The sequence below is a fragment of the Mustela putorius genome, unplaced genomic scaffold (assembly GCF_011764305.1).
Source record: "Mustela putorius furo isolate JIRA1106 unplaced genomic scaffold, ASM1176430v1.1 tig00003836_pilon_pilon_pilon, whole genome shotgun sequence".
Taxonomy (NCBI): domain Eukaryota; kingdom Metazoa; phylum Chordata; class Mammalia; order Carnivora; family Mustelidae; genus Mustela; species Mustela putorius.
The window spans coordinates 17583053-17608968 of record NW_025421989.1 but is presented as its reverse complement, the minus strand read 5'-3'; the positions used below and the strand labels follow the sequence as shown (position 1 = coordinate 17608968).

General features: G+C 41.5%; 1 protein-coding gene across 2 annotated transcripts in view; it reads right to left on the bottom strand.

The window, feature by feature from the left end:
- The window catches only part of PHEX (phosphate regulating endopeptidase homolog X-linked), a 201893-nt gene that overhangs the window by 110911 nt on the left and 65066 nt on the right, over positions 1 to 25916 (bottom strand). For both annotated transcript variants that reach the window (XM_013064900.2, XM_004769183.3), the window contains exon 11: positions 24817 to 24945. In XM_013064900.2, the coding sequence (XP_012920354.1) occupies positions 24817 to 24945 (129 nt within the window). The remainder of the gene's footprint in view (positions 1 to 24816; positions 24946 to 25916) is intronic.

The following is a 25916-nucleotide window of genomic DNA, read 5'->3' as shown; positions in this document are numbered from 1 at the left end:
GCTACCCTTCCATGGAAGATTTTCCTTTTAACAAGAGTCTTCTACCTTAGTAAAATTCAAGTTGTCTCACCTACTCCCTCTTTTGACCTCTCCTTACCATTTCCCCTGTTGCACGGACATAGAAACTTAGTGTTTTATATAAATGAGTCAAGATTGTTCTAGTAATGCACTTGAGGAAACGTATGCCACTACTGCTCCACGAAGGAGTGAACTCATCCCACTCTCAGCTGTAGTTTCCTTCAAAGCTGTGTCTCTAGCAATAAAAAAAAAAAAAATCCTACATGGCCAACTCAGATCCTTCCTCATACCCATGAATCCCCCAAATTTAAGCCCATACTTTCAGTCCCTTCTCAGAGTTCCTATGAGGGTTATGATCAGAGCAATACAGGTGTGTGTTTAACTGCCATTTGCATATATTTGGTCTCCACAACAAAATCTATAAGCTTTGAAAATAGCAATCACAATTTAGATTCAATGAGATGATGGATATGTAAACGCAGAGATCACTGGCAAACCAAACCAAATAGGCCAATTTAGCACAAACATTATTTTGAGCCAAAAACAATCAAAATCCAGCAGATTCAGGAATAGCTCTTTACCTCCGGGTTAACTGCTTGATTATACCGAGAAGATAGCTATTCACAGAAATGCCTCTTTCCTATAAACTTAACTGCATAATAAAGCAACCTATGTCTTCCAAACATCTTCTCTAGGTTTGTGCTAATAGTCTTTGTCCTCTTCACATCCTGACTCCTCCCCTCTCCTGAGCTCAGATAAGCCTCCTGGTACCTCAAGATCTTCAGAATTTCATGGCTGTGTGGATTCCCCACTCGTAAAAAACTAAATTTGACTTTCTCCTGTTAATCCTTTCATGTCAAGTGGATTCTTAGTCCAGCTAGAAGGACCATGAAGGGGAAAGGAAATTCTTCCTCCCCAATGGCTGGTGTCGTCAGCAAGACAAGGACTCGCTAGACACGGCTCGCACCAGACACAGCTACCGCAGAGAGATCCTCGCGACATCAAACAGTTAGCGGAAGGCAGCATTTCGTACCATGTTGGTCTCCCAGAATCTCTCTGGGTGGAGTCTGACAGACTCTGGTAGAGTACTCTGATTTCTGATCCATTTCCTCCCAAATATAGCCTTTGTTTTCCTTTGTGTCTTTTATGTCATTTTTCACACAAACTTTGTTGTGGGTTAATATGCACATGAGGCAAAGGCTGCTGCTAAGGGACATCTTGGAAGATGAAGCCCTAACACTGGTAGGCACAGGTAGAGCCCTTAAAAGCCGTTAGAGTGCTCCCCACCTAACGCAAAGACTCCCGTATTAGGATACATTGGTCACAGAATGGGTCAGACTGACACGATGTGATCTGCCAACCTCAAGAAAACTTCTGTGCAACAAGGCACCCTGTAAAACAACACGCATCCCTCCTGGGCATTAGTGTGGCTCCAAGAGACCCGAGGCTCAGCTGAAACTATAATGTGCGTTCAAGACAAACCTTGCTGCAGATTATGATTTTTCCTTTTGTCGTATTTTGTGTCCTAAGAGCTTGGTTTTGTGACCAGTGAGAATGTTCTCTTTGGCCTCCGCCATTCAGAGAGTGCACTTACCAGGGTGCACCTTGGTGGCCAGATAGACCAGGAATCTGAGTCTCAATGTCTCTCCGTGCAGCTGTGCCCTCTATCGGGGAAGTCTGTCATGACAGGTTCCAGCCCAGAGGAGCCTCTGCTCTCTCAACCTTCGTTGCTCGTGCGTGCAGGAAAGTCCCATTCCAGGAGCACCTGTCCCGTATCACTGATGAGCAGGTCTGTACTTGGAGGAGGCGTCTCACGGTTTCATGAGGACTGGAGACACTGTTTCCACTACACCATCCTTACTGCCTATGCAAGGCACACTTTTGCTTTCTTAGATAAATTTTGGGAATCAACTATTGGATCATGGGGACTGCTCTCTTTGGATGCCTCTTAAATCTTCATTATGCCATTAAAAGGATTATTGTGGTTTGAGTGCTATTCACAGATCCTACTGGCCAATGGCCAGATGATGGCTCCTCCAAACTGGCTGTACCGAATAGAAAAATAAACGTTATAGAAAACTCTCAATTCTCTTTTAAGTAAAATGGCTAGCCTTAAGGGAGACCTTGAAAAGATGAAAGAACAGAAATCAAGCTTAAGATTTAAAAATAAATGTCTACATCCAACCTAAGTTCCCCTTCTTAAAAATCTAGCCTCATCTGCCTGTTGTAACCTCCCTTTCCCTACAAGATTTACAGGAAGCATTCCAGCCTAATCTCTGGGCTCAAAGTACACAGGTTGCTGGTGTAAATGCTAAAAGCCAAGAAATGAACTTAACAAAAGCCTCTGAGACTGGCAATAAGGCTTTGCTCCTACCTTCCAGGGCTCTGCAGTCAGGCTCTGCCAGCTTCAGGCATTTCTATGCAAGGTCCTTTGCTGGTGTATCCTAGACGTGCCCCCCCAACCCCAAAGAATTCATGTCCCTGGACAGCAGAAGAGCTTTTCAATTATAAAGTCCTTTTACCTCTGCTTTCAGAAGATGCTACCAAATTTAGAAAGGAATTAGAAAGACTAATGACTATTCACAACTCTTCACAGAGGAAACAAGACCAAACTTCAACCCACCCCTCCTACGAACAGTCTGAGAAAGACCAATATTCATCGGCCGAGGTTGAACTCTGTACCTGGAAAGAAGGCTTTTGTTAAAATGTTTTATACAGATTGACAAAGACATAAATCCCCCAATTCTCATTTTTAAAAAGATTTATTTATTTGAAAAAGAATGAGAGGGGAAAAAATGCGCATGGCAGGGGCGAGGGCAGAAGAAGTGGGAAAGAATCCTCAAGGAGACTCCCTGCTGAGCACAGAGCCCCCCCAACACAGGGCTCGCTAGATCCCACACCCCTGAGATCATGACCTGAGCCCAAACCAAGAGTCAGAAGCTTAACCAAATGAGCCGCCCAGGTGCCCCTCTTGATTCTCATTTTAGTTAAAAATTTCCTTAATATAAAAAAGTAAATTTAGTTTTAAAAAATGGACCCGTCCCTTGATTTCCAGGCTATGATCCAATTCTTTGGGGGATTAGAAAGAACTGCATGTTTTACAAATCTCTACAAAACCAGAAATGCAACTCTAGAAACAAGTCAAGGCCCACCCAGCTTTACCACTCCCCAAAACTCCCCTATTCTTCTCAGAATAGTTGTAGATATTATAAAAGATCAGGATATTGGAACAAAATTGTCCTGTACTTTTTTTTTAAGGGCGAATTTTAAATAGCAGTTACTCTGAAAACTAGAGAAAAAAAAATTGTGTTCTTTTTTTGTCCCTTGAAATTATAAAACTTACCATGTCTTTGAAATGTAAAAACACCCCATAATCACCTGAGACTAAGAAAAAAATGGGTAAGGAGTCTTTTTAAAATACAAAGTGGAGGGCGCCTGGGTGGCTCAGTGGATTAGGCTCGGGTCATGATCTCAGGGTCCTGGGATCGAGTCCCACGTCGGGCTCTCTGCTCAGTGGGGAGCCTGTTTCCCTCTCTCTCTCTGCCTGCCTCTCTGCCTGCTTGTGATCTCTCTCTGTCAAATAAATAAATAAAATCTTAAAAAAAAATACAAAGTGCAAAAAATAAATAAAATAAAATAAATAAAATACAAAGTGCTGGAAGGATTCTTGTGGCCAGATTCTAGCGCCCCTGATAACAAGCAGACACATTCCAAATCTCCACCCTGGAGAAAACTTGGAGACTTTCTGTGTACCTTTATGATGTAAATTATACCTCCACTGTCTCTACCTGTAAGAGCCATTCCTTGAAATACGAACTTTAGGAAGAGTTCTTCATCAGAAAAACAAAGAGAGAGGGAGATATCTGGAAATTGGGCTTTCAGTGTTCTCTCTGCTGAGGGAGCAGCAGGCTCACTGAAGGAAAAGCCCAAGCTGACCTCCTGCGACCTCTCCCACCCCCACTCCTGGGTGGGACACGTGGGACATTCTTCCAGGAATCTCGCAACTATCTTAATATTAGTGCCTTACTAGAGGGGAAAACAGCCTTAACTTGACAATGGCAAAGCCTCCATTATCTTGTAGGGCCTCTTCAGCATATGAAAGTTCTTTTGAAACCTCTCTTTTCCTTACATCCCCCCAAAACTGGGTATATAAGGAGCCATTCCTCAAGACCCCAGCACAGCTCTGTCCGCCATGGCCCTGTCCTCGTGCTTTACTAAAACCACCATTTTGCAACAAAGAACGATCAAGAATTCTTTCTTGGTTCTCAGTTCCAGACCTCACCCCTCCAAACTTCACCTATATTCCAAAACCACATCATCTACAAAAGTATCAGTAAAAACAAAAAGCAGGGGTGCCTGGGTGACTCAGTGAGTTAAAGCCTCTGCCTTCGGCTCAGGTCATGATCCCAGGGTTCTGGGATCCAGCCCTGCCTTCGGCTCTCTGCTCAGCAGGGAGCCTGCTTCCTCCTCTCTCTCTCTGCCTGCTTCTCTGCCCACTTGTAATCTCTGTCTGTCAAATAAATAAAATCTTTAAAAAAAAAAGAAGATTTTTTGTTTGTATCTTGTCTGTGTATGTGTGTCTATATATGTTGTTAATGCAAGACAGTCTCTCTACTTCTGGATGATTTTGCTAAAATTAACTTGTAAGAAAACTCTACGTAGTTGGTTTGAAGGCAAGCGTTTATAAGGCTGGGCATCTAACACTCAGAAAGACAGAAACTAACCCAAATGTTTTTCAAGTTCATGTGATGGGGGAAAATATTCAGTATTAAAGCTTATTTAAGATTGTTGGTTTAATTAAATGGACATATATTCAGAGTTACCAGCATAAAATAGAAAACTTATCCTGCCCGTGTTTACTAGAAGTTGAACAATTTCATGTTTTCCCATTTACAACATTTACCAGGAAAAAAAACTTAATATAATGGTTGACTTTGACTAATGCCTCATGAAGTTTGTTGGGTAATCTAAACAGAATTGTTCAGAACAACTCAATTAAATTGATGTAAATAAGACAAAAAGACTTGTAGACTTATTTTTAAATAGCTTCCAAAAGCTACCAAAAGCTGTGGCAACCTGAAATTTTAAAGTTTTGGCAACTTAAGTAATAAGTTAAATTCATTTAACATCTAAATCATTTTCAAATAATATAAAATAATGAAGCCTTAACTACTAAACCTAGGTTTATCTAACTTTTGTCTTATGACAGAGAAACTAAAGATAAATTTGGGTTTGTTAATAAACATGTTTTGTGCCTTATTGAAAGACTATGCTGGGGCGCCTGGGCCTTCGGCTCAGGTCATGATCCCAGTGTCCTGGGATCGAGCCCCGCATCAGGCTGTCCACTCCGCGGAGAGCCTGCTTCCTCCTCTCTCCCTTTCTACCTGCCTTTCTGCCTACTTGTGATCTCTGCCTGTCAAATAAATAAATAAAATCTTTAAAAAAAAAAAAAAAGAAAGACTATGCTATTAAGAAGTGCATGTTCCTAGAAATTATAAAACTTATTCATAAATTTGTCGATCTAAAGACTACCAGTATAACAGTTCACAATTGCTTACTACTTAGTTTTCACTAGAAATTAAGCCTTCTAAGAATTTGTATGAATTCTAATAAATATTACTACTGGAGATAATAAGGGGCACAACTCTGTATACAAGGAAAATAAAATGTGTTTTTGGCAAGAAGTAGTATAAGGAAACAGAAATACATTTTTGTTGAGGGGAAAAAAATAATTTTGTCCTAAAGTGAGGCTGGTTATGTATTTATTTTTTAAAATATTTTTATTCATTTATTTGACAGGGAAAGACACAGCAGAAGAGAGAACACGAGCAGGGGGAGTAGGAGAGGAAGAAGCAGGCCTCCTGCCAAGCAGGGAGCCTGATGTGGGGCTCCATCCCAGGACCCTGGGATCATGACCTGAGCCAAAGGCAGACGCTTAAAGCCTGAACCACCCAGGCGCCCTTAGGCTGCTTATTTAAAGAGGGAAAGTAAGATAAAATCTGAATATAAAGAAGAAAACTGTAAAAGGTTAACGGGGGGAAAAAAATCTTTGGAAAACCATTTTTCGCATGGTTGGTACTGACTAAGATTAGGATAAATTTAAGTAAGTAAATGGGTTAATATCAAGAATAAACTGGTGTAAAATTAAAATTTTGTCTTTGTTAAAAGGACAAAGTTCTCCTGAACTACTGGTCTCCTCTTAAAAAGAAACTATAAACCAAACTTTTTCTTTGCCTTTAAAGTTATCTGCCTAGAAGCACCTGGGTGGTTCAGCTTGTTGAGCAACTGCCTTCGGATCAGGTCATGATCCTGGAATTTCTACAGCCAAGTCGCCATCAGGCTCCCTGCTCAGTGGAAAGTCGGCTTCTCCCTCTGACCCTCTCTGGTCTCATGCGCGCTCTCACTCTCTCTCTCAAATAATAAAATATTTAAAAAAAAAAAGTTATCTGCCTAGAGAACTAGCATTATGTGTTTTGTCAAAATAATTACCCTTGTTTATCAAGCCTTTGATTACTTAAGAAAACTGAGTCTTATTGTATAAAGAGCTAAATTTTGCCCACAACTGCATAACATTCTGCATTTGTCTTTGAAGTCTTTTTATTGTCACTTTGGTTAAATGGATAATTATATATTGTTTCATAATAATCTGTGATCCTATTTAATCAAATGTACATACACACTTGAATATTTTTTGACATGCTTTCCAAAATCAAATTCTAAAATAAAGTCTTTTGGCCACCACCTGAGGTGTAACACAGACCCCATGGAACATTTCAAAGATTTTGTGAGACATTTAACTGATCAGGCTTATCTGGCATGTTAAATTACAGGAGAAGCATTGTCAAATAAGTGGTACTAAACCCTCTTGGATTTTATTTGTGTAGATGTGTTATTAAGTGGTCTAAAAATGGTATGGAAACTCCTAGAAATCCGATGTCCTGGTATGTTATTATCTTAAAGTGTTGTGTGTCACAGACGTAACCAAATTTCCTTGTCAACTGCATTGTAATGAACTCTAACCAGATCTCGGACCACGGACATTTTTCTACCTTATCATTTAGTTACTGATTTATTCTAATGCTGTTACAAGGTAGCAAATGTACAATAAATGCACAAATGTACCTCATCTTCACTGAGACCCATAAAAAGAAGTCTGAGGACAAGTTTCTGATAAGCTTAAAATCATAAAACTTACCTATGTAAAAATTTCCAGAGCTAATGGAAAAACTGGACTCAAGCAGAACCGTAATGGATGAGGAGGGTAACTAGTTTTTTATGCATTTGTTTAAAACACTGCGGACTTTTTGGGGGGAGCCTGGGGCCAAATCATTCATAGACGACCTGCTTCTCAGTTGGGATTTCACACGAAGCAGAGCAACTCCCTCACTGTGGTCTGTTTAAAGTCAGCCCTTGACACAAGCATTTGTTAAATAAATAAATAAATAAATAAATAAATAAATAAAACCATTTCTTAAAAAAGGTAAAATAAAAAATAAAACATTGCTGATTTTTTTAAATGCTTTGTTTCTATAGATTTAAGGAAACTTTTCTCTTAAGCTAACTTAGAACAGTTCGTCTGTGAGCATTTTGTCAACAAAATGAAACACTTCTCTTTTTCTCCTTATCTGAGCCCTCCAGAATTTAGAAGCTCAGGGAGTATTATTCTATTTTCATGGCAACATATATGCATAAGTTCAATAAGAATTCTTCTCCTTGGGGCACCTGGGTGGCTCAGTGGATTAAGTCCCTGACTTCGGCTCAGGTCATGATCCCAGGGTCCTGGGATGGAGCCCCGCATTGGGCTCTCTGCTCAGCGGGGAGCCTGCTTCCTCCTCTCTCTCTGCCTGCCTCTCCATCTACTTGTGATCTCTGTCTGTCAAATAAATATATAAAATCTTTTTAAAAAAAAAGAATCCTTCTCCTTATGACATGACATAACTGGAAACACTGGTTATATTATCCAGGCTTTGACTGGAATGTCATATTTGAGAGAGACATGCACAGACTCAGATATGACCAGACAGCTTTAAGGAACTAAGGTTGACTTTATTGAATCAATAAAGCCCCTTGGGAAATGACAGCCTACTATCTAGCTTACTAGGTGAATAAAGAAGGTCACTTTCCAGCAGTTACAAAAACCTCAAGATATTGGGGGGAACCTCAGGAAAAGAGGAATTAACCCAAATCTACAGGCAAAGTCTTATGGCAAGTATTTGGCTTGGCTTCTGGCCTCAAAAGGCTGTTAAAAGTTCAATGTAGAGACTCCTTATAAAAAGTTGCAGCAAAGCAAGTTAAAAAAAAAAAAAGAAAGAAAGAAAAGGAGAGGAAAATAAGCCTTGGCCATATCTGGTGGCTGAGTAATTCCAGACATCCAGAGCCCTGAAGACAAGGGGTAACACCACAAAATACAGACTCATTTTCTACTCCACCTGCACTGGCCAAGCAGCTGCTAAGCACACGGGCTGCATCTCCCGATACCTGGCAAACAAATGCAATACTGCCTCCAGAAGTAAGTCTTTCTCTGAAGTGCCCACAAGTACATTTGGGGAGAAGCTTCCAGAGCAAGTCAAGAAGCACCTGTCCGTCTAGGAGACTGGAGAGACTGCATGAAAGGATCTGGATGCCAGGAAGGAGGCAATGGTTCAGGCAGAAGAAGTGGCTGCTAAGACTGCTGGGAAGCTGGAGAAACAAGAGAAGTTCTACATGAAGAAAGCAAGTAGCAGCTGGCAGCGAGCACTCTCCTGTCTTCAGAAAACAGCAGCAGTACCCCTGAGGAGAAAACAGCAGCAGTACCCCTGAGGAGAAAACAGCAGCAGTACCCCTGAGGAGAAAACAGCAGCAGTACCGCCGAGGAGAAAACAGCAGCAGTACCCCTGAGGAGAAAACAGCAGCAGTACCCCTGAGGAGAAAACAGCAGCAGTACCGCCGAGGAGACAGGTGAAAGGCCCAAAAGAAAGCAAAGGCCAAAGGCCTGAAAGGCTCCTCAGGACAAAGAAACGGAAATCCCAGCTGCCTCTGTCTCCTTCTCCAAACCCAAGAAAAAGAAATCTGTTCCCAAGGAGGAGATGGTTAGTGGTGATCTTGAAGAGAAGGCTGGCAGTGGAAGTCTTCCCAAGAGGAAGAACTCTTTCCCTGAAGAGGAACCAGTTAATGATCCTGAAGAGGCAGGAAGCAGGAGGGTCCCCAGAAAAAAAGATTCTCTTTCAAAGAGGAGTTGCTCAGCAGCAGATCTGATGAGGCTGCTGGCAGCAAGAGCAGCAGCTCCGAGAAAAAAAAAAAAAAGAAAGTTCCAGAAGCTGTCCTGGGAAGATCAGAATGAACACTTCCCTGGTGGGGACATAATCCACGGTGACATTTCCCAACCCAATCCATCTCTTAGAGCCCAATAAAAACGAATTCACAAGAAAAAATGATAATAAAATTTAAAAGTCCTGGGGCACCTGGGTGGCTCTGTCATTTAAACATTCAACTCTTGATATCATCTCAGGTCATGATCTTAGGGTCACAGGATCCAGCCCTGCACTGGGCTCTGCATGGGGCTTAGAATCTGCTTAAGATTTTCTCTCTCTCCCCCCTTGGCCCCTCCCCTCCTAAAAAAAAAAAAGTCATAGGATCAACTGCTATTCTTGCTGCACTTATGTAAATGATCAGGCTAAGGTTTTTTGAAGCTAGGTTTTTCACAAATGAATATTAATTAGGCTATCTTTGAAAAACATGAGGGTAATTATACAGAGAAAATATGTTTCAATAATACTTTTGAATAAATATTAAATCCTAATACTAATCATTATAAACTCACCTAGATACTAATTCTTCCTAGTTTCCTCCAATGCCTGGCTACAACTCTCCAAAATAATGTTTTCCATGCTTCTCCCATCTTTGTGAGTTGAATTCATTTGAAAACTAAAACTGCTCTTTCTCCTAAAACCCTGCCAACAAGTAGGAAAGATTTGATGCAAACTTCAGAGAAACCTCCAAAATCTCACACATAGGCAACCTTCGCACGCACCTGTTGCTCTGTGGGCCTTTCAAAAAGATCACCACAGATATTCAAGCTACAGACTAGAAAAATCAGACTTTCACTGCCTGCTCTCACTCTAAAGATGCTTCAAGCTTGACATGTAGAAATCATCTCAACTACCTATCCTCAGACTCAAAGTGATTTTTAATTTGATCCAATCATTAATCATTGTCTTTGTATCCATACAAATGCCTCTCGTTTAATATCTGAATGGCTGGAACCATGGGCCTAACTTTGAGAACACAGCTGTATCACTGTCTCCTAAAATGAGTTTAATTTAACTGACCTGTTGTCAGGCATAGGAGACCGGTTCAACAGATGGAACAACCTACCAACTCAAATTTTACTGTGTGAAACTTAAGGGAAGTTTTAGAGGAGGAAACTGTAGGGCCCAAGGCAGGCTACCCCAAGATGGCCCACTCTGGCAAGGACATTATTTTGAATCACAAGCCATCAAAACCTAGCACAAACAGGGAAAGCTCTTTATCTCCCCCCTCAACTGTCTGCTTAAACCAAGAAGACAGTTGTTTACAGATATCCCCCTTTATCTAAGAAACTTACCTGCATATGGGGCAACCTTTGTTATCTAAACATCTCTCACCTGCCACCAAATGGTCTCCCTTTCCTTTATACCCTCAGACCCCCACCCCCATTCCTGAGCTCATACAAGCCTCACATTACTTGACTGTCTTTGGATTTTCATGGCTTTATGGATTCCCCCTACTTATGAAAATAAATTTGATTTGTTGCTTTGAACCTATCTCCTATCAATTTGATTCTTAGTCCAACAAGAAAGGCCTTAAAGGGCAGAGGAAATTCTTGCTCCCTTATATAAGTAAACTTAAGTGTTCTACCAATTTTAAATTGTTAGTTTTGTGATTTCATAGCTCATGTGATATGATTTTTCAGACATGATTTCATATCTCATAAAACATATAGCAGATGTTCAATAAATACAAGTTGATTTGTGCTTTTCAAGCCTCTGGTGGCATCTAGCAAAGAAACGAAATTGAATCTGAGAAATTGAATCAACTATCTTTCATATATGCTAATGTATAACAGCTCTTCAAGCAGTTATTCAAAAACAGACTAATGGAAGTCAAATGACTTGGTAAGTTAGCCCAGTCCGTTCTGACAGGGATGATGCTAAATGGTACAGGACAGATGGCTAAAAATGGCTTAAAAGATACATACTGTGTATCTGGTAGAAATAATCATAGGCTGCTAGAGCTCTAAAAAAAAAAAAGAAAGAAAGAAAAAGAAAAAAACCTTTAAGTTTGATTGTGCGCATTAATCTCTTTTTTTTATTGTGGGCATTAATCTTAAAATGATATAATTTTAAGAAAATTCTTAAAGCCATAATGTTGAATAGGCTTTCTGTTTTAATGTGGATTTAGAAATGGTAAGTAGTATCTCACTTAATAAGATAGATTCAAAAGTCTCGGGTCTCCCCACTGGAGCAGAGCAGGACAGGTTCCCTTCAGCTGTTATCACTAGATTAGTGAATGTGAAAAATGGAAATCATTATCAATAATTTATGTTGTTAACCCTATAAGAAACTGGCTGAGGGAGGTTTCTAAAACTTCTCTTTCTGGTAATTGTCACCTGACTAAAAACAGACACATTATATAAATCAATGTACTAATAAGTATTAAATATTTGTTATTTATACCCTAACTATTTATTAAAAGGAGTCTGAATTGGCTGGTAAAAACAGAATAATGGCATGAAAGTAAGAAGTAAAGAAGAGACCCATATTGAAATGGGAGAAGGGGTTAAGCCAGAAAAACGAACGATAGCTAGAAAATGCTGAGATTTCTAGAAGCCAAGCAAGCTAATAAAACAAATCATACCAGTTTGTTGGGATTAACAAACTTGCATAGCTATTAAATATGCTGGCAAAAGAAAAAACATTATTAAGTTATTTGGGTCACAGATATGCTATAAAGCATGTTGGCCGGTGGTGTAAGAGTTCTGCACATCCTTTTATGAAAAACCTTAAGACTTGGGTGGAGATAATAAGGAGTAAGATCTTATTTACTGGGTATAAACAGAAAGACTGTGTTCAAATTTTGTAACTTGTCTTTTCCAGTTTTCTACTTCCTGCTCTAAGAGGGAATGAAGCAGAGACCAGAATAATATTTAGAAATCAACCAGTCTCGTGAGGCCTAGCCCTTGGCTGTGGGTAAATTTCCCTGAGCAAGTAACTGCCTGGTCACTTCTAAAATTCAGCTCTGTTGGAAGGTGCAAATGTTTTTTTTACAGTGAATGAATTTTTAGTACAGGGTCTTCTCAGTCCACAGGCCTGATCAGATCTGATCAACAAGACTATGGCCCATAATTTGGGACAAAGGCAACACGGTCCGATGTTATCCAAGACCAACAAGAAAGATGAGCCAAACATGTCATGGTTGTGGCAACACACTCAAAGCCAGAAGCAAGGGTAGTGTCCACACTTTTTTCAAAAGAATTCCCTATGAGCTATCTAAATTACTTGTTTTGCCGGATTTCATTTTGCCAAAGGTTCCTTAAAAAAAACTGTCGGGACTAGGGTTAGATGATGACCTTTGTTGTAACAAGAGTTAGCCCACAGGGAGTTGTGAAACCTGGATCTGTTCTAGGAATTATATTTGGCTCCTTGAGCTGTTTCCTGAGACTCTCCTGTGGGCCAGATTTAGCATTAAATGATAGGGCAGGTTCCGGAGTGTGGCCAGGACACTAGTATTAAAAGGACCTTTTCCCAAGTGAAGGCTACTATAGTGGGTATGTGTGGAGGATAAGGAACAGCAGTAACCTTCAGGTACCTCCCTCCCTCTCACTCTTCTGAAGAGAAATTAGAAAGAAGAGATTTCAGGGCAGGAGAGCTGCCATGGTCTATGCCAGCACTTTGATGGTATGAATTCTCTCATTAGGATTCATCTTCGGCATGTCACGTAGCAGGAACAGTAGCTAACAACCACCGGGCACTTACCTGCACACCAGGCATCGTGCTAAGTCTTCTATGTGGATTACCTCGCTCGTCCTCCCCACAAACCTCAAGGAATCTTTGTTTCCCTTATCTGTGACTCACTGTAATGGTGGCTTTAATTCTAGACCCTTCCTTTGTCCGCGCCCTCTGCTGTGTGACTGCGCCGTTCTTCTCACTAAAAACGCAGGCTCTGTTTCACCAGTCTGTCAATCTGGACCAGCCCTATGGCTTGCTTTGGCCAACAGAATGCAGACCTGACATCATGCCAGTTCTGCGCCTGGGCCGCAGGAGGCCTCACGTGGTCCTGCCTGCCCACAGTTGCACCCCTGCCATCGCTATGAGAACACACCCAGGCGAGCCAGCTGAAGGAAGTGAGCCATCCCGATCCCCACTGCCAAAGCCAGCCTAGACCCGCCAAACCCCAGACGTTTGAGAAGCCCAGCCAAAGTAACCAGAGCTGCCCAGGGGCCCACCGACTGACTCCGCACGCATCTGCAATAACTGCTCATGGGGAAGGCCCCTGAGGTTTAGCGATTGATCGTTGCACAGCATCACCGTAGCAGCAGAAACTGGTGCACCATTTATAAACCGGAAGACAGAGGCACAAAGATGGCAACTAACTCACCCCAACTAGTAAGAGTATAGCTGGGCTCTGAGATGCTAAAGCAACTTTGCAGGAAACTGGATGTAATTTCTATACAGGGCCAATATTTTAGAACTATATTAAAAAGCCATTGGAAACTCAAATCACTTTGGTTTGCCTTCGTTCAGACAGGTCTTCCGCAAAGAACCAAAGAAACTGATCTTGACATGATGGCTAAGAGCCCTGACCAGACAAACAGAAATGGACATGGTCGTCAGAGAGGACAGCCTCGCTTTCCAAGACTTGTGTTGAAGGGAACTTTATCTGTATCTGTGCAACGGCGGGACGGAGAGCGGCCCTCGTGAGTTAGCAGCAACGGCCACAGACGAAGAACCCCTCAGTATAAGGGCGTCGCTACAATGCGCAACACTGACTTTCATGTGACTTCTGCCCCCAACATTAGAGTTACATCTCATTTATTCAACCACTGAGAGAAACGGTGAGCAGGGGAACTGGAGAACTTCAATATTAATGGCAGCACATCAATTCAATTATCTTGGCTCACTAATGAGGTGAACTCCTAGTGTATGGAAGTTGCAAGTTCAAATTCCACCACTGCAATTGGACCCATGAGGGTACTTAAGCCTCTGGCACCAGCTGCAGCAGTATGGGCTGGTAGGAGAAACCTGTTTTGGGGATAAACATTACTATCGGAATTGGTCACACAGAGCAGCTCAGAAAATCGGAAGATACTGTAGGTCATCTACAGCATTACTTGGGGACATGAACAATGTCTTTACCAGAAAGGGAAAAAGAAATAAGTCCCTAGAGTGCCGGTGAAATTATTGAATTGTTTTACACAGGAAATAAAGTCTTAATTCCTCACTTAATAAGGTCTAAACTCGAAGCATAATAAAAGATTCATTCCTCTTTAACTAGACTAACCTGCATACAGAATATTTTCATGTATAAGTATTATGTATGTTTTAACAATGTAGTAATGTTTTAAATGTTTTTAAAATTTAGTAATTTTTTTGTGTTTTTTGTTGTTGGTTTTTTCTTTAGAACCATTTATTTATTTATTTGTTTGTTTAACAGAGAGAGAGAGACATAGCGAGAGAGGAGACACAAGCAGGGGAAGTGAGAGAGGGAGAAGCAGGGTTCCCACCAACCAGGGAGCCTGATGCAGGGCTTGATCCCAGGATCCTGGGATCATGACCTGAGCAGAAAGCAGACGCTTAACGACTGAGCCACTCAGGTGCCCCCAAAATTTAGTAAGTGACTTTAGCTTTGATTTGAGAATTGACCAAGACTCTTTTCTTGACCAAATCATAGTCGGGTTCCTCTAAGCCCTCTTCTTGACTAGGCCTTGACCTTGGCCCCCATCCTGTCCTTGCCAAGCCTGTGTAGCCCAATGTTAGCAATAATCCCAGTCAGTCGGTCACTCGTCTAGAGAGAACCCCCTACCCTTGGTATCAGAGCATCCTCTGTATCTAATCAAATCCCTCCTCCCCCACCCTTGCTATCTGATCACACCTGCCCGCCTTCAGCAAAAGCCCCCTCACCTCTGAGGTCTCATCCTAGCAGTTTTCCATCTACTGACTCCACAGCTCTCTTTGTTGGACATAAGTCCCCATTGGTCTTTCCTCTATTCAGAGTTGAGCCCAATCTCTCTCACCTACTGTGATTAGTCCTTGCATTTTCTACAACAGTACTGAATAAATTCTTCCTCACCATTTAAAAAAGTATAAAAAACAATTTTTTTCTTTAACAGGGTTCACTCTGTAACAAAAACATAGAAATACGCAGTACCAACAAGAACGTGCCTACTGGTATTGGTAGAGCTGAGATACATGAATAAAGATAAGTAGTTTGGGGACACAGTGACTGAAATGAAATGAAGTGACATGGTTTCAGACCAGAAGAACTTAGCACAGCCAAAATGTTCAAATGTGAAACTAACTTCACTGAATTTTCTAGAAACTACAGTTAAAGCTGAAAGACCCTTTTTTTTGTTTTTTTTGCATTAACACTTAATAGAAAATTGTTCTTTAAGGTATATGCTCACATTTCTGTTTTGTTAACTAAAGAATTACGAACATTTTTAAAAAGCATTTTTTGATGAGAATGCTTACAGAGCCCTGGGTCACCATTCCAAACATCAGGGAACACTCCTCAGACTGATATATGTAGAAAATACTTAAAATTGAGCTCACTGTGTAGACTGGACCAAAGATACACCTAGAAAAGTTGCTCTTGGATGAAGTCTCTGATAGCATCTGAATCAGCTCATTTCTTATTATTTTCCTCTTTCTTCTGAAAATTACATGAACATGAAAATGTGATGTCAACTGGCTGGACTTGAATTAAGCTTTTACTGTATTTATCTTTAAAATACTGAAGTATTAGAAGCAAGACCTATTCCAATTATTTCCTATCTCTAAAACACTAAGAAATAAACATGTGCCTTTTATTTTTATAAGATCTTATTATTAGAATAAATAATATCCTGATAAGGGTAAATTAATTATAAAACAAGCCGCTTAGAATTCCTCTCACTGGGGCACCTGGGTGGCTCAGTCAGTTAAGTGTCTGACTCATGACTGACTCACGATTTCGGCTCAGGTCATGATTTCATGGGTCCTGAGATTGAGCCCCATGCTGGGCTCGATGCTCAGCAGGGAGTCTGCCTGAAGATTCTCACTGCCTCTCCCTTTGCCCCTGCCCACTCACAAGTTCACTCTTTCTCTCTAAAATAAATAAATCCTTAAAAAAAAAAAAAGATGACGAAGTCTCCTCATCTTGACTGGTTTCCTCATTCCAGATATAAGATCAGTGAAGATCTGAGGGTTGTTTTATTTTCTTTTGTTTTGTTTTTCACTGAGAAGCAGGGAAACAAAGCACGAGTTTAAAGCTAGATTGTCTAGGCATGAACATCACCTGAACCATTTTTAAGCTGTCTGATCTTTGGATTACTTAAACTCTTTGAGTCTCGGTTTGCTCATCTGGAAGATGGGGGGGCAGTAGAAGCAGATATAGGACCATTATGAGTATCAAAATGAGTTAACAGTTAAACACACTTAGAAGAGTACCAGATATCCAGTTAAACCTCAGTAAAATCAGCTACTTTATTATTATTGCCAGATTATTAAAGCATAAAACCCTTACCACTTTAGTCACATTAGGCCCATGCTGACCATCCCTTCTCTTCCTGGCTATCGTTGGTATCTTCACCTACCCTCCATGGATGCAGATACTTCTATGGGCATTTAATGATGTATTTTAGATATAAATCATCATCAATAATTTTAAAAGGGAGGGGCACCTGGCTGGCTCAGTTAGTAGAGTGTGCAAGTCTTGATCTCAGGGTCATGCTTTCGAGCCCTATGTTAAAGGTAGAGTTTACTTTAAAATTAGTAACAGAGGTGTCTGGGTGGCTCAGTTGGTTGGGCATCTGACTCTTGATTTCGGCTCAAGTCCTGATCTCAGGGTTCTGGGATCGAGCCTCACATCAGGCTCTGTGCTCAGCAGAGAGTCTGCTTGCCCCTCTCTCTCTGCTCCTCCCCCTGCTCACATGCTCCCACATGCACGTGTGCACTCTCTCTCAAATAAAAATTCAAAAATTTTTTTAAATTAATAATAATAATTTTATAAAAAGAAAGTGGAGGGGCACCTGGGTGGCTCAGTTCGTTAAAGCCTCTACCTTCACTCAGGTCATGACCCCGGGGTCCTGGGATCGAGCCCCTCATCGGGCTCTCTGCTCAGCGGGGAGCCAGCTCCCTCACACCTCTGCCTGCCTCTCTGCCTACTTGTGATCTCTGTCTGTCAAAAAACACATAAAATCTTAAAAAAAAAAAGAAAATGGAAAAGCAAAATACCAAGTAATACTCCAGACATCCTTCCTCCCCCCACCCACAAACACACCCCTAGTCTTCCCCTGTCATTTAGGTCATGAGCATTTAGATCAGAGTTTGTTACCATGGGACAAGAGCATCATCTCTGTTTATAGCAACAATACATCATGTATTCTTTGAGGAGTCCCACTTTCCTGTGTAAAACTTTCCACAAAAGCAACTTGTTAATGTTCAGCTAATACACTGTATTTTAAAATTATACATGGTCTTCTAAATAAGATTTAAGAAATTAAAGAAGATCTCTACTAAACAAGGTCCTGATTTTTGTTTCTGAAGACTGAGGGGAGAGAGAGAATGTTAGTGTAAAAGACACAGAATGGTATGCCCAGGACATATTTCATTTAGCCTCCAAAGTATTGACCAAGATTTAAAATATGGGAGATTCCACATAAAAATCCCTATTTCTGAATTCTCTCAAAAAAAAAAAAAAAGAAACATGGCTTCACACACACACACACATCAGAAACCTAGCAAGGCAGGCATTCTGCATGAATATAGTCTGAGCTGATTCCTGAATAACATACTCATTCTTATTCACCACTACTGTGTCTCAGACACCAAGTTCCAGAGGCAATTTCCTCTCATCATTGCACTTGCCCTGGCTTTTGCTGATACCTAGCCAGCTTTATTTCTGTATGTTATTTAATGTTATTGCCTGTAAGGGTATCTGATCTTGGAACCCCCGGCTTTCAGCTTGACCAAGACCTTTGCAACTTCTAGGCACTGAATGCCTTTAAATTGTAGACTTCTCTCCATCCAGCCTATGAGCCAATGAGAAGCAAGATTCCCAGGTGCTAACTGCGGGGAAGCATCTGGAATCTATCTCCTTTATGCTGGTATACCAGGGAACCTGAAACACCCTCACCAAGTAGCAGCCTGACTCCAACTCCAAATCCTGGTTCCCAAGCCATGAATCCTGGTATTGTTTGAGTCCTTCTCCCCTGATATTAGAGCCCTCCGTGAAACCCAGCTGGTCAGGGACCGATGATCCTACCCTCCCAAATCTGGCTATGAGCATGCTCTCATCAGGGACTAAATCCCCAGCACACCGAACTCAACAGGTCCTTCTTCAAGTCTTTAAATGGGCACTATCCAATATGGTAACTGCATGTCCAAAATGGTAGCCACAGTGGCAAAGGAACACTTGAAATGTGGCTAATCTGAAGTGAGCTATCCTGTAAGTATAAAATAGACATGAAATTTCAAAGATTTAGCTTGAAATAAAGCATATAAACTATCACATTAATAATTTTTATATTTATTACTTGTTGAAATGATAACATTTTGAACCTATGTAGTTGAACAAAATATATTAAAATTAATTTCACCTGTTTCCTTTTACTTTTTTTTTAAGATTTTATTTATTTATTTAACAGAGAGTGAGCGAGCAAGCACAAGTAGGCAGAGCAGCAGGCAGAGGGAGAGGAGAAGTGGGCTCCATGGGGAGCCCGATATGGAACTCAGTCCCAGGGCCCTGGGATCACGACCGGAGCCAAAGGCAGACCCTTAACCGACTGAAGCACCCAGGTGCCCCTTCCTTTTCCTTTTTTAATGAGGCTGCTAGAAAATGTAAAATTACATGCATGGCTTATGTTGAAGTTCTTTTGGATAGTGCCACTCTAGGTAACAAAGACAACTACTGCCCGAAGAGTTCTGCCACTCTTCTCACTCCACTGGCCTGGCCTACAGCCAGTCCCACCTGCGTTAAGGCCCTATCCCGGTATCAAAAACCACAAGAGGGCGCCTGGGTGGCTCAGTGGGTTAAGCCGCTGCCTTTGGCTCAGGTCATGATCTCAGGGTCCTAGGATTGAGTCCTGAGTCGGGCTCTCTGCTCAGCAGGGAGTCTGCTTCCTCCTCTCTCTCTCTGCCTGCCTCTCTGCCTACTTGTGATCTCTGTCTGTCAAATAAATAAATAAAATCTTTAAAAAAAAAACACAAGAATCTTCCCTGTGCATCTTTAGGGGGCTTTGCATTGAAGAACTCTCCTTTTTGACATGCTATTCCCTCCCATTTCTAATTAAATCTGTAAAACTCCTGTAGTTCTGTGTAAGTAAAATAGTATGAACGTATATTTGTGTCTGTGTGTGTGTGTTCATGTGTGCACATGTGCTCACATGCACACTTGCCTATGGGAAGTGGAAAAGAAAGAGCAACTTTGAATTGCGTGTTTTCCCCAGTGAAAAGGAAGAGATCCCTGGTTGGTGGGGGGCTTACTCCTCTACAAAGGAAACCTCAAAGGGAACTACTCTCTCCTGCCCTCTATAACAAACAATGCCAAGCAGAGGTAGTTGGGCCAAATCTGCCATTAATAGACTATACAAAGAAAAAAAAGAGAGAGAGAGACTATACAAAGGGTTACTGAGGAGAAGCAGGAAGCCCTTTGGAAGAATCTAAATACCAGCTGTCAAAGGAAAACTAATCAGTTCCTGGGAGAAAAAACAACAAGAGGCCTGGAGACCCCTACCCAGGGGTCCTTTTAAACCAATCTAAACAAAGTCCTTTTAAACCAATCATCTGGACAAGGAAGTTTTTCAATGGTTTGAAAAAACTGAAGCACTTACTTGCACTAAAGCAACAGGCTTTGGTAAACAAAGTACTGGTATCCCAATCAACAGCCTACCCCACTCACACGAATCGCCAGGGTCGGGCTTCTGGTGGAAACTGTTGGCAAGCAAATGAGTGCTGCAAAGGCCTTGCTACTCCAGGTGTGGTCCGGGGATCGGCAGCATCAGCACCACTTGGGAACTTGTTATGCAAGTTCTCGGTTCTCACCCAGATCTAAGTTAAAAAGATCCTTCGTAAAATGCAGTGAGATTTTGCATTTTTACAAGAAGAGCCTCGTTTGATTTGTGTATACATTCAAGTCTGACAAGCACCTGAAATTTAACCTTCTGAATGTACCCATCTGCTTAGCAATTTTTTTGTAAATAGAACAACAGCAGCCTTCCTTCGGAGTTAGAGTCTCTGCAATTTGTCCCACTGGGGATCTTTCTGGTTTTCTTTTTCTTTGGGCTGTAGTTAATAATACAGAATGGTTTTTCAAGTAAATCAGTGGTTCCAGGTGGTTCTTGGATGAGAGCCCTGTAGCAAGGCTATAAAAAGTCAGATATTTCTCTTATAAGTTTCCAACTTAAGTATTCCCTGAGGCAAATAGCTTCAGCTTAAGGGAGGAAAACAATTTTATGTAAAATAGATGAGTATCTGTGTAACTATCCCACTACTTCCAAGTCCCATGTATATCAAAATAAGGGGGGGGACTGCCAAAATCAACTTTATTTTAGAATATTACACCCTAACACATGAAAAGGGGACTTTCACACCAAAACTGAGAAAAACAAATTAATCCACATACCTTTCATATTACTTAAAATTCTTCTACTGCCAAAAAAAACCACACACACACAAAAAACAAAAAAAAACCTTCTGCTATGCCTTAATTGTTTTTATATCCTTCCCAAAGCTTATAATGTTACCACTGTGATTATCTGATAAATTCTCAATCCATTTACTCTAAGCAAAGAGTGAAAGAAAACACGCAATAGGAATATTGAGCATTCTGAAATAAGACATTAATTCTCCAGTGGAATTATTTGCAAGAAGGGGAATTGGACGTTCCAATACAGTCTCAAGCTTGGCAGAAAATTCCCCAAAGCATTAAAAAAAAGGGGGGGGGGAGGAAGAAGTCCAGGTAAATATACTTCGATTTAAGGTATTCCAAGGCAAACTTCAGCAAATACATAGTTATGTGTTACCTACTGTAGGGGCCAAGGCCTGACTGCCCCAAGATGGGGCCAGCTTGGCAAGATTAATTTGAGTCCAAAGCAAACAAAATCCAGCAAATTCAGGAAAAGTTCCTTACCTCCCCTTCAGCTGCCTACATTTACAGCGGTAGGCCGAGCCTGTGCCTGAGGAAGAGAGCTATTAACAGAGATTCCTCTGTACCTCAGTAATCTATGGGCATAGCAGGGCCAGCTCGTTTTTCCAAACCTCTTCTCTCACCTTCCTGCAAATGGTCTTCTGCCCCTTTGTATCTTCACACCCTCCCCTTTCTCCCGAGCTCAGGAGCTCATGGAAGCTTCATGGTGCCGGTCTTTAAAATTTCTTGTCTGTGTGGATTCTCTATATGCACAAAGCTAAATTTGGTTTTGTCCTGTTGATCCATCTCATGTCAATTTGATTCTTTGTCCAGCTAAAAGGACCCTGAGGGAGCCTGGGTGGCTCAGTTGGTTAATCGTAGGACTCTTGATTTTGGCTCAGGTCATGAGATCAAGCCCTGCTTCGGGCTCCCTGCTCGGTGTGGAGTCTGCTTGAGATTCTTTCTCCCTCTGCCCCTTTCCCTGCTTATGTACACACATGTGCTCTCTCTTCCAAATAAATAAAATCTTCAAAAAAAAAAAAGGGGGGCTTTGAAGGGTATAGGAAATTCTTCCTCTCCCACAGTATTAACACATAAAACCAAACAGTTCGTACTATGTAGCAGCGCATAATACCAATTACTTGAAATATTGTGATGTAACAGACTTTACGTGTTTGCCTTTAAAATCAGTGATTGTTGAGCACCTGCATCCAAGCTGCTCATATATTCTCATCTGAATGACTACAACAGATCATTATTAGTGAAATATACCTAGAATATATCTCTTGGGCATACTGATTATTTGGGACGGATTATTTTTGAGAAGTTACAGACACAGGGAACCCTCTCAAAACAGAGTCAAAGCTACCCTTTTGTGAGAGAAATTAACATTTAGGAGGGAAATCTCCCTTACAAGGGTATCTTCCTCCCTGTCTCAGGAAAAGGAGGATGACTCCCATCTCTAGAAGCTCTGATCAATGGAGAAGAGCATGGACTTAAATCTGCATAATAACCTTATCTTTTGTCTACTGTGCTTTTCCTGGTAACCTCCCAACACTGGCCTGCCCAGCCCTGTGCCGCCGTATTGTCATCTTCTTTTTCCTTAGCTGGGGATGGTAATTAAGGTGGTGGCCTGGGCCACTTCTGGGAGTTCCTCGGTTTTTCCGAGTCTCTCCCTTGTATACAGGAGGTATATGCCTTATTAAACTTGTTTGGTTTTCTCTTGTTAATCTGTGTTCTTACCACAGTGGGATCTCAAGAACCGGGAAGGTTAGAGGGAGATGATTTTTCCTGCCCTATATTATAATTATGTCTAGATATTTTGCTTCATGGCATTCATAAACCATAACTCATCACAAAGAAAATACACACCAAAAAACCCCCACCATGGCTAAATCCAAGTTTCTAATTCAAAATACACTCTCTCCTCCCATGCAGCAGAAACAAATGAAGAAGAACACACTGTGAGGGTAAGGAGTCTTTCCATTCAGGACCTTCAACCTCATCTACACCATTACTGCCTCCGGGTAACCATGTTTCCTCAGTGCACTCACTCTCCCACTCCCCTGGACAACTGTTTCACACCCTCTCCTCTCTCTCCCAACCTTGAACCCCAACCTCTGTCCTCAAGCCAAGATTCATACCTACTGCCTCCTTGACATCTTCACAACTGCAAGTCTGATAACCTGTCAAGTTCAACATGGCCACGACTAACTTCTTGATCTCTCCCAAACCCAAATCTGGTTTCTACAGCATTCCTCTTCTCAGTTAACAGCAACTTCATGCTTCCAAAGAAATCAGACTCAAAGCTCTCAGTCTCAGATCCCTCACTCAATCTGTCAGCAAATTATGTTGGTTCTACTTCAGAATCCAACCCCTTTTCCCAACTTCGACTGCTACCAACTGGTCCAAGCTACCATCATCTCTCACCTGGTCCCTCCAATGGTCTTTTGTTTTGTTTTGTTTTGTTTTAGGTAGGCTCCACACCCAGCATGGAGTGCAGTGCAGGGCTTGAACTCACAACCCTGAGATTAAGACCCGAGCTGAGATCAAGAGTTGGACACTTAACTGACTAAACGCCCCAGGTGCCCCTTTCTTTCAACAGTCTTCTAATTAGTCTCCCTGATTCTGTTCTTGACTCCCTTCAGTCTCTTCTCAACACAGCAGCAAGGAGATCCTTTCAACATAAGTCAGGTCACATCAAGCCTCCTCTCAAAAGCCCATATTAGCTCCCCACTGCGCTCAGGATAAAAATCCACAATGGCCCGTAAGACCTTACAAAATGCCACCGTCTCTATTATTGCTCTGACTGCAGCGCCTACTTCTTAAGCTTACTCACTCCGTTCCAGCCACATGGGCCTCCCTGCTATTGTTTGAGTGCTCCAGCCCCAACCCAGCCAGAGGACTTTTTGCACTAGCTCTTCCTTCAGTCTGGAACACTCTTCCCCCAGATAGCTGCCGTATCTAATTCTCTCACATCCTTCAAATCTTTGCCAAACGTCAGCCTCACAGTGAAGCGTTCCTTGACCACCCTAATGAATCCTGTAACCTGCCCCAAACGCCCTCACCTTACAGCATTCCCAATTCCTTCATACCTTGATCTCCTTTTCTCTTTTTTTCCAGGGTCCTTACTATCTTGCAACACACTTCTCTGTCCCCCCACCCAACAGAATGTCAACTCAATGAGGTCAGGGACCTTTTTTCCTGTTCTCGGCGGTTTCCCAGGTGCCTGGAACAGTGCATGGCATATAACAGGTGTTCAACAAGTATTTGTTGAGTAAATTAATGAAACTAAATCTCATGTTTTATTAGCAGATAGATCTGGTTGGACCATTAATGCCATTACGGCAACTGCAAATTACCACAGATCATAGGTACAGAAAAGCTCATTACATTGCTCACTCCATTTTTTGTATATGCTTAGGAATTCCCAAAATAAAAGGATTTCTTTTTAGGTTAACAACAAAAAATAGACACACAGTATTGTCTCTGAAATAAATGTCACACCTCTGAAGATTCCAGAACACAGCATAAGTAGAAAAAAAAACTTGCATTTTATTTCTATTTCTAAACCATTTAATAGTTATTAAATACATTACAAATCTCTTTGTCTCAGGGTCTGCAGCTTCCTCATCTCTAAAACAAAGAGGCTCTACCTTCTGTAATTACAAAGTCCAATATCTATTCATAAAATTTTCTAGGCCCTCTTTGTTCCTAAGCATCGACTTCACACATTTAACTTCTACAGGAGAAATTCAGACACTGGGTGACATAACATCATGCTTCTTTTCTCACTTCTAAGTTGCCTGAACTTTCAATACTATATTCTAGGTTTGAAGTTGAACTATTATTCTATCTAGGTTCATCACTCTCAGAGCTACTATGGGCCTGCTGGCCATGTCCACGTTGGACCCGGCAGACTGCCATGGCTCTTACCAGTGGGGGAGCAGAACTTACCATCTCCTTTTTGTCTTCCTGGAAGTGCACATCCACAAACATTTTCCCAACAACATAAGGGAGGGCACTTTCGATAAAGTTTACACATTTGTCCCATTGAGGCAATAGAGTTGTGGTTCCCTGAATTACCTGTGGGAGACAATTGATCCGGATTGAGGTTCACTTGGATAAAACCTATGGCTGAAAAAAAAAATTCACACAACCTGAAGAAAACAGGCTACAAAATATCACACACCCCAACCCATATACATGGTCTCATGGTAGAGCAGACAATGAAATCAGACGAAGAAATAAATTCTGCTTGTTCCTAGTTAGACTTAAAACTGAATGAAAATATTTTGATGGTAGAAAATAATGTATTTATTCTTTCCTTTCAATTTTCCCCATTAAATGAAGGATTAGGAGAATGGCACAGTTTTTTTTCAGTTAGCAGGGAAATGAGTGGATGCTGGCCCATCCAAGTGTCTAGACAGCCTTTAAAAGCTATTGGTAGAGGCACCTGGGTGGCTCAGTGGGTTAGATCCTCTGTCTTCAGCTCGGGTCATGATCTCAGGGTCCTGGGATGGAGCCCTGCATCGGGCTCTCTGCTCAGCAGGGAGCCTGCCCCTCGCGGCCTGCCTCTCTGCCTACTTGTGATCTCTGTCTGTCAAACAAATAAATAAAATCTTTTTAAAAAAATAGCTATTGGTAACTGAAGTTCCACTAGGAAAGGTCTACTATCAATGGGTGATCAAAGTTCCTGCCCGGCAAGGGTTTCTTTCCTCTGGGTAGTACACTCACAAGTCCAAGGACAACATGGCCCATGTGAACAACCCAAGAGGCTTATTTAGCAAAGGACACACCCGTAACAAAGTCAAAAAAAAAAAAAGGATGAAAATGTTCTTCCCATCTGTCCCAAATAAGTCATTATAGGAAAACATTTACAAACAAGCGAGGGGGTTCCAAAGCAGGACTTGGAAGGCACAAAGGTTTACTCTTGGTGATGAAAGCAAAGAAATAAATAGTGTTTAAAATGACCTTGGAGGATGGAAGTTCAGCACTCAAAACGCAAACTGAAGGCAAGCGGCAAGGCAGGGAGGCCCTGAGCACGGTGGCCGCGT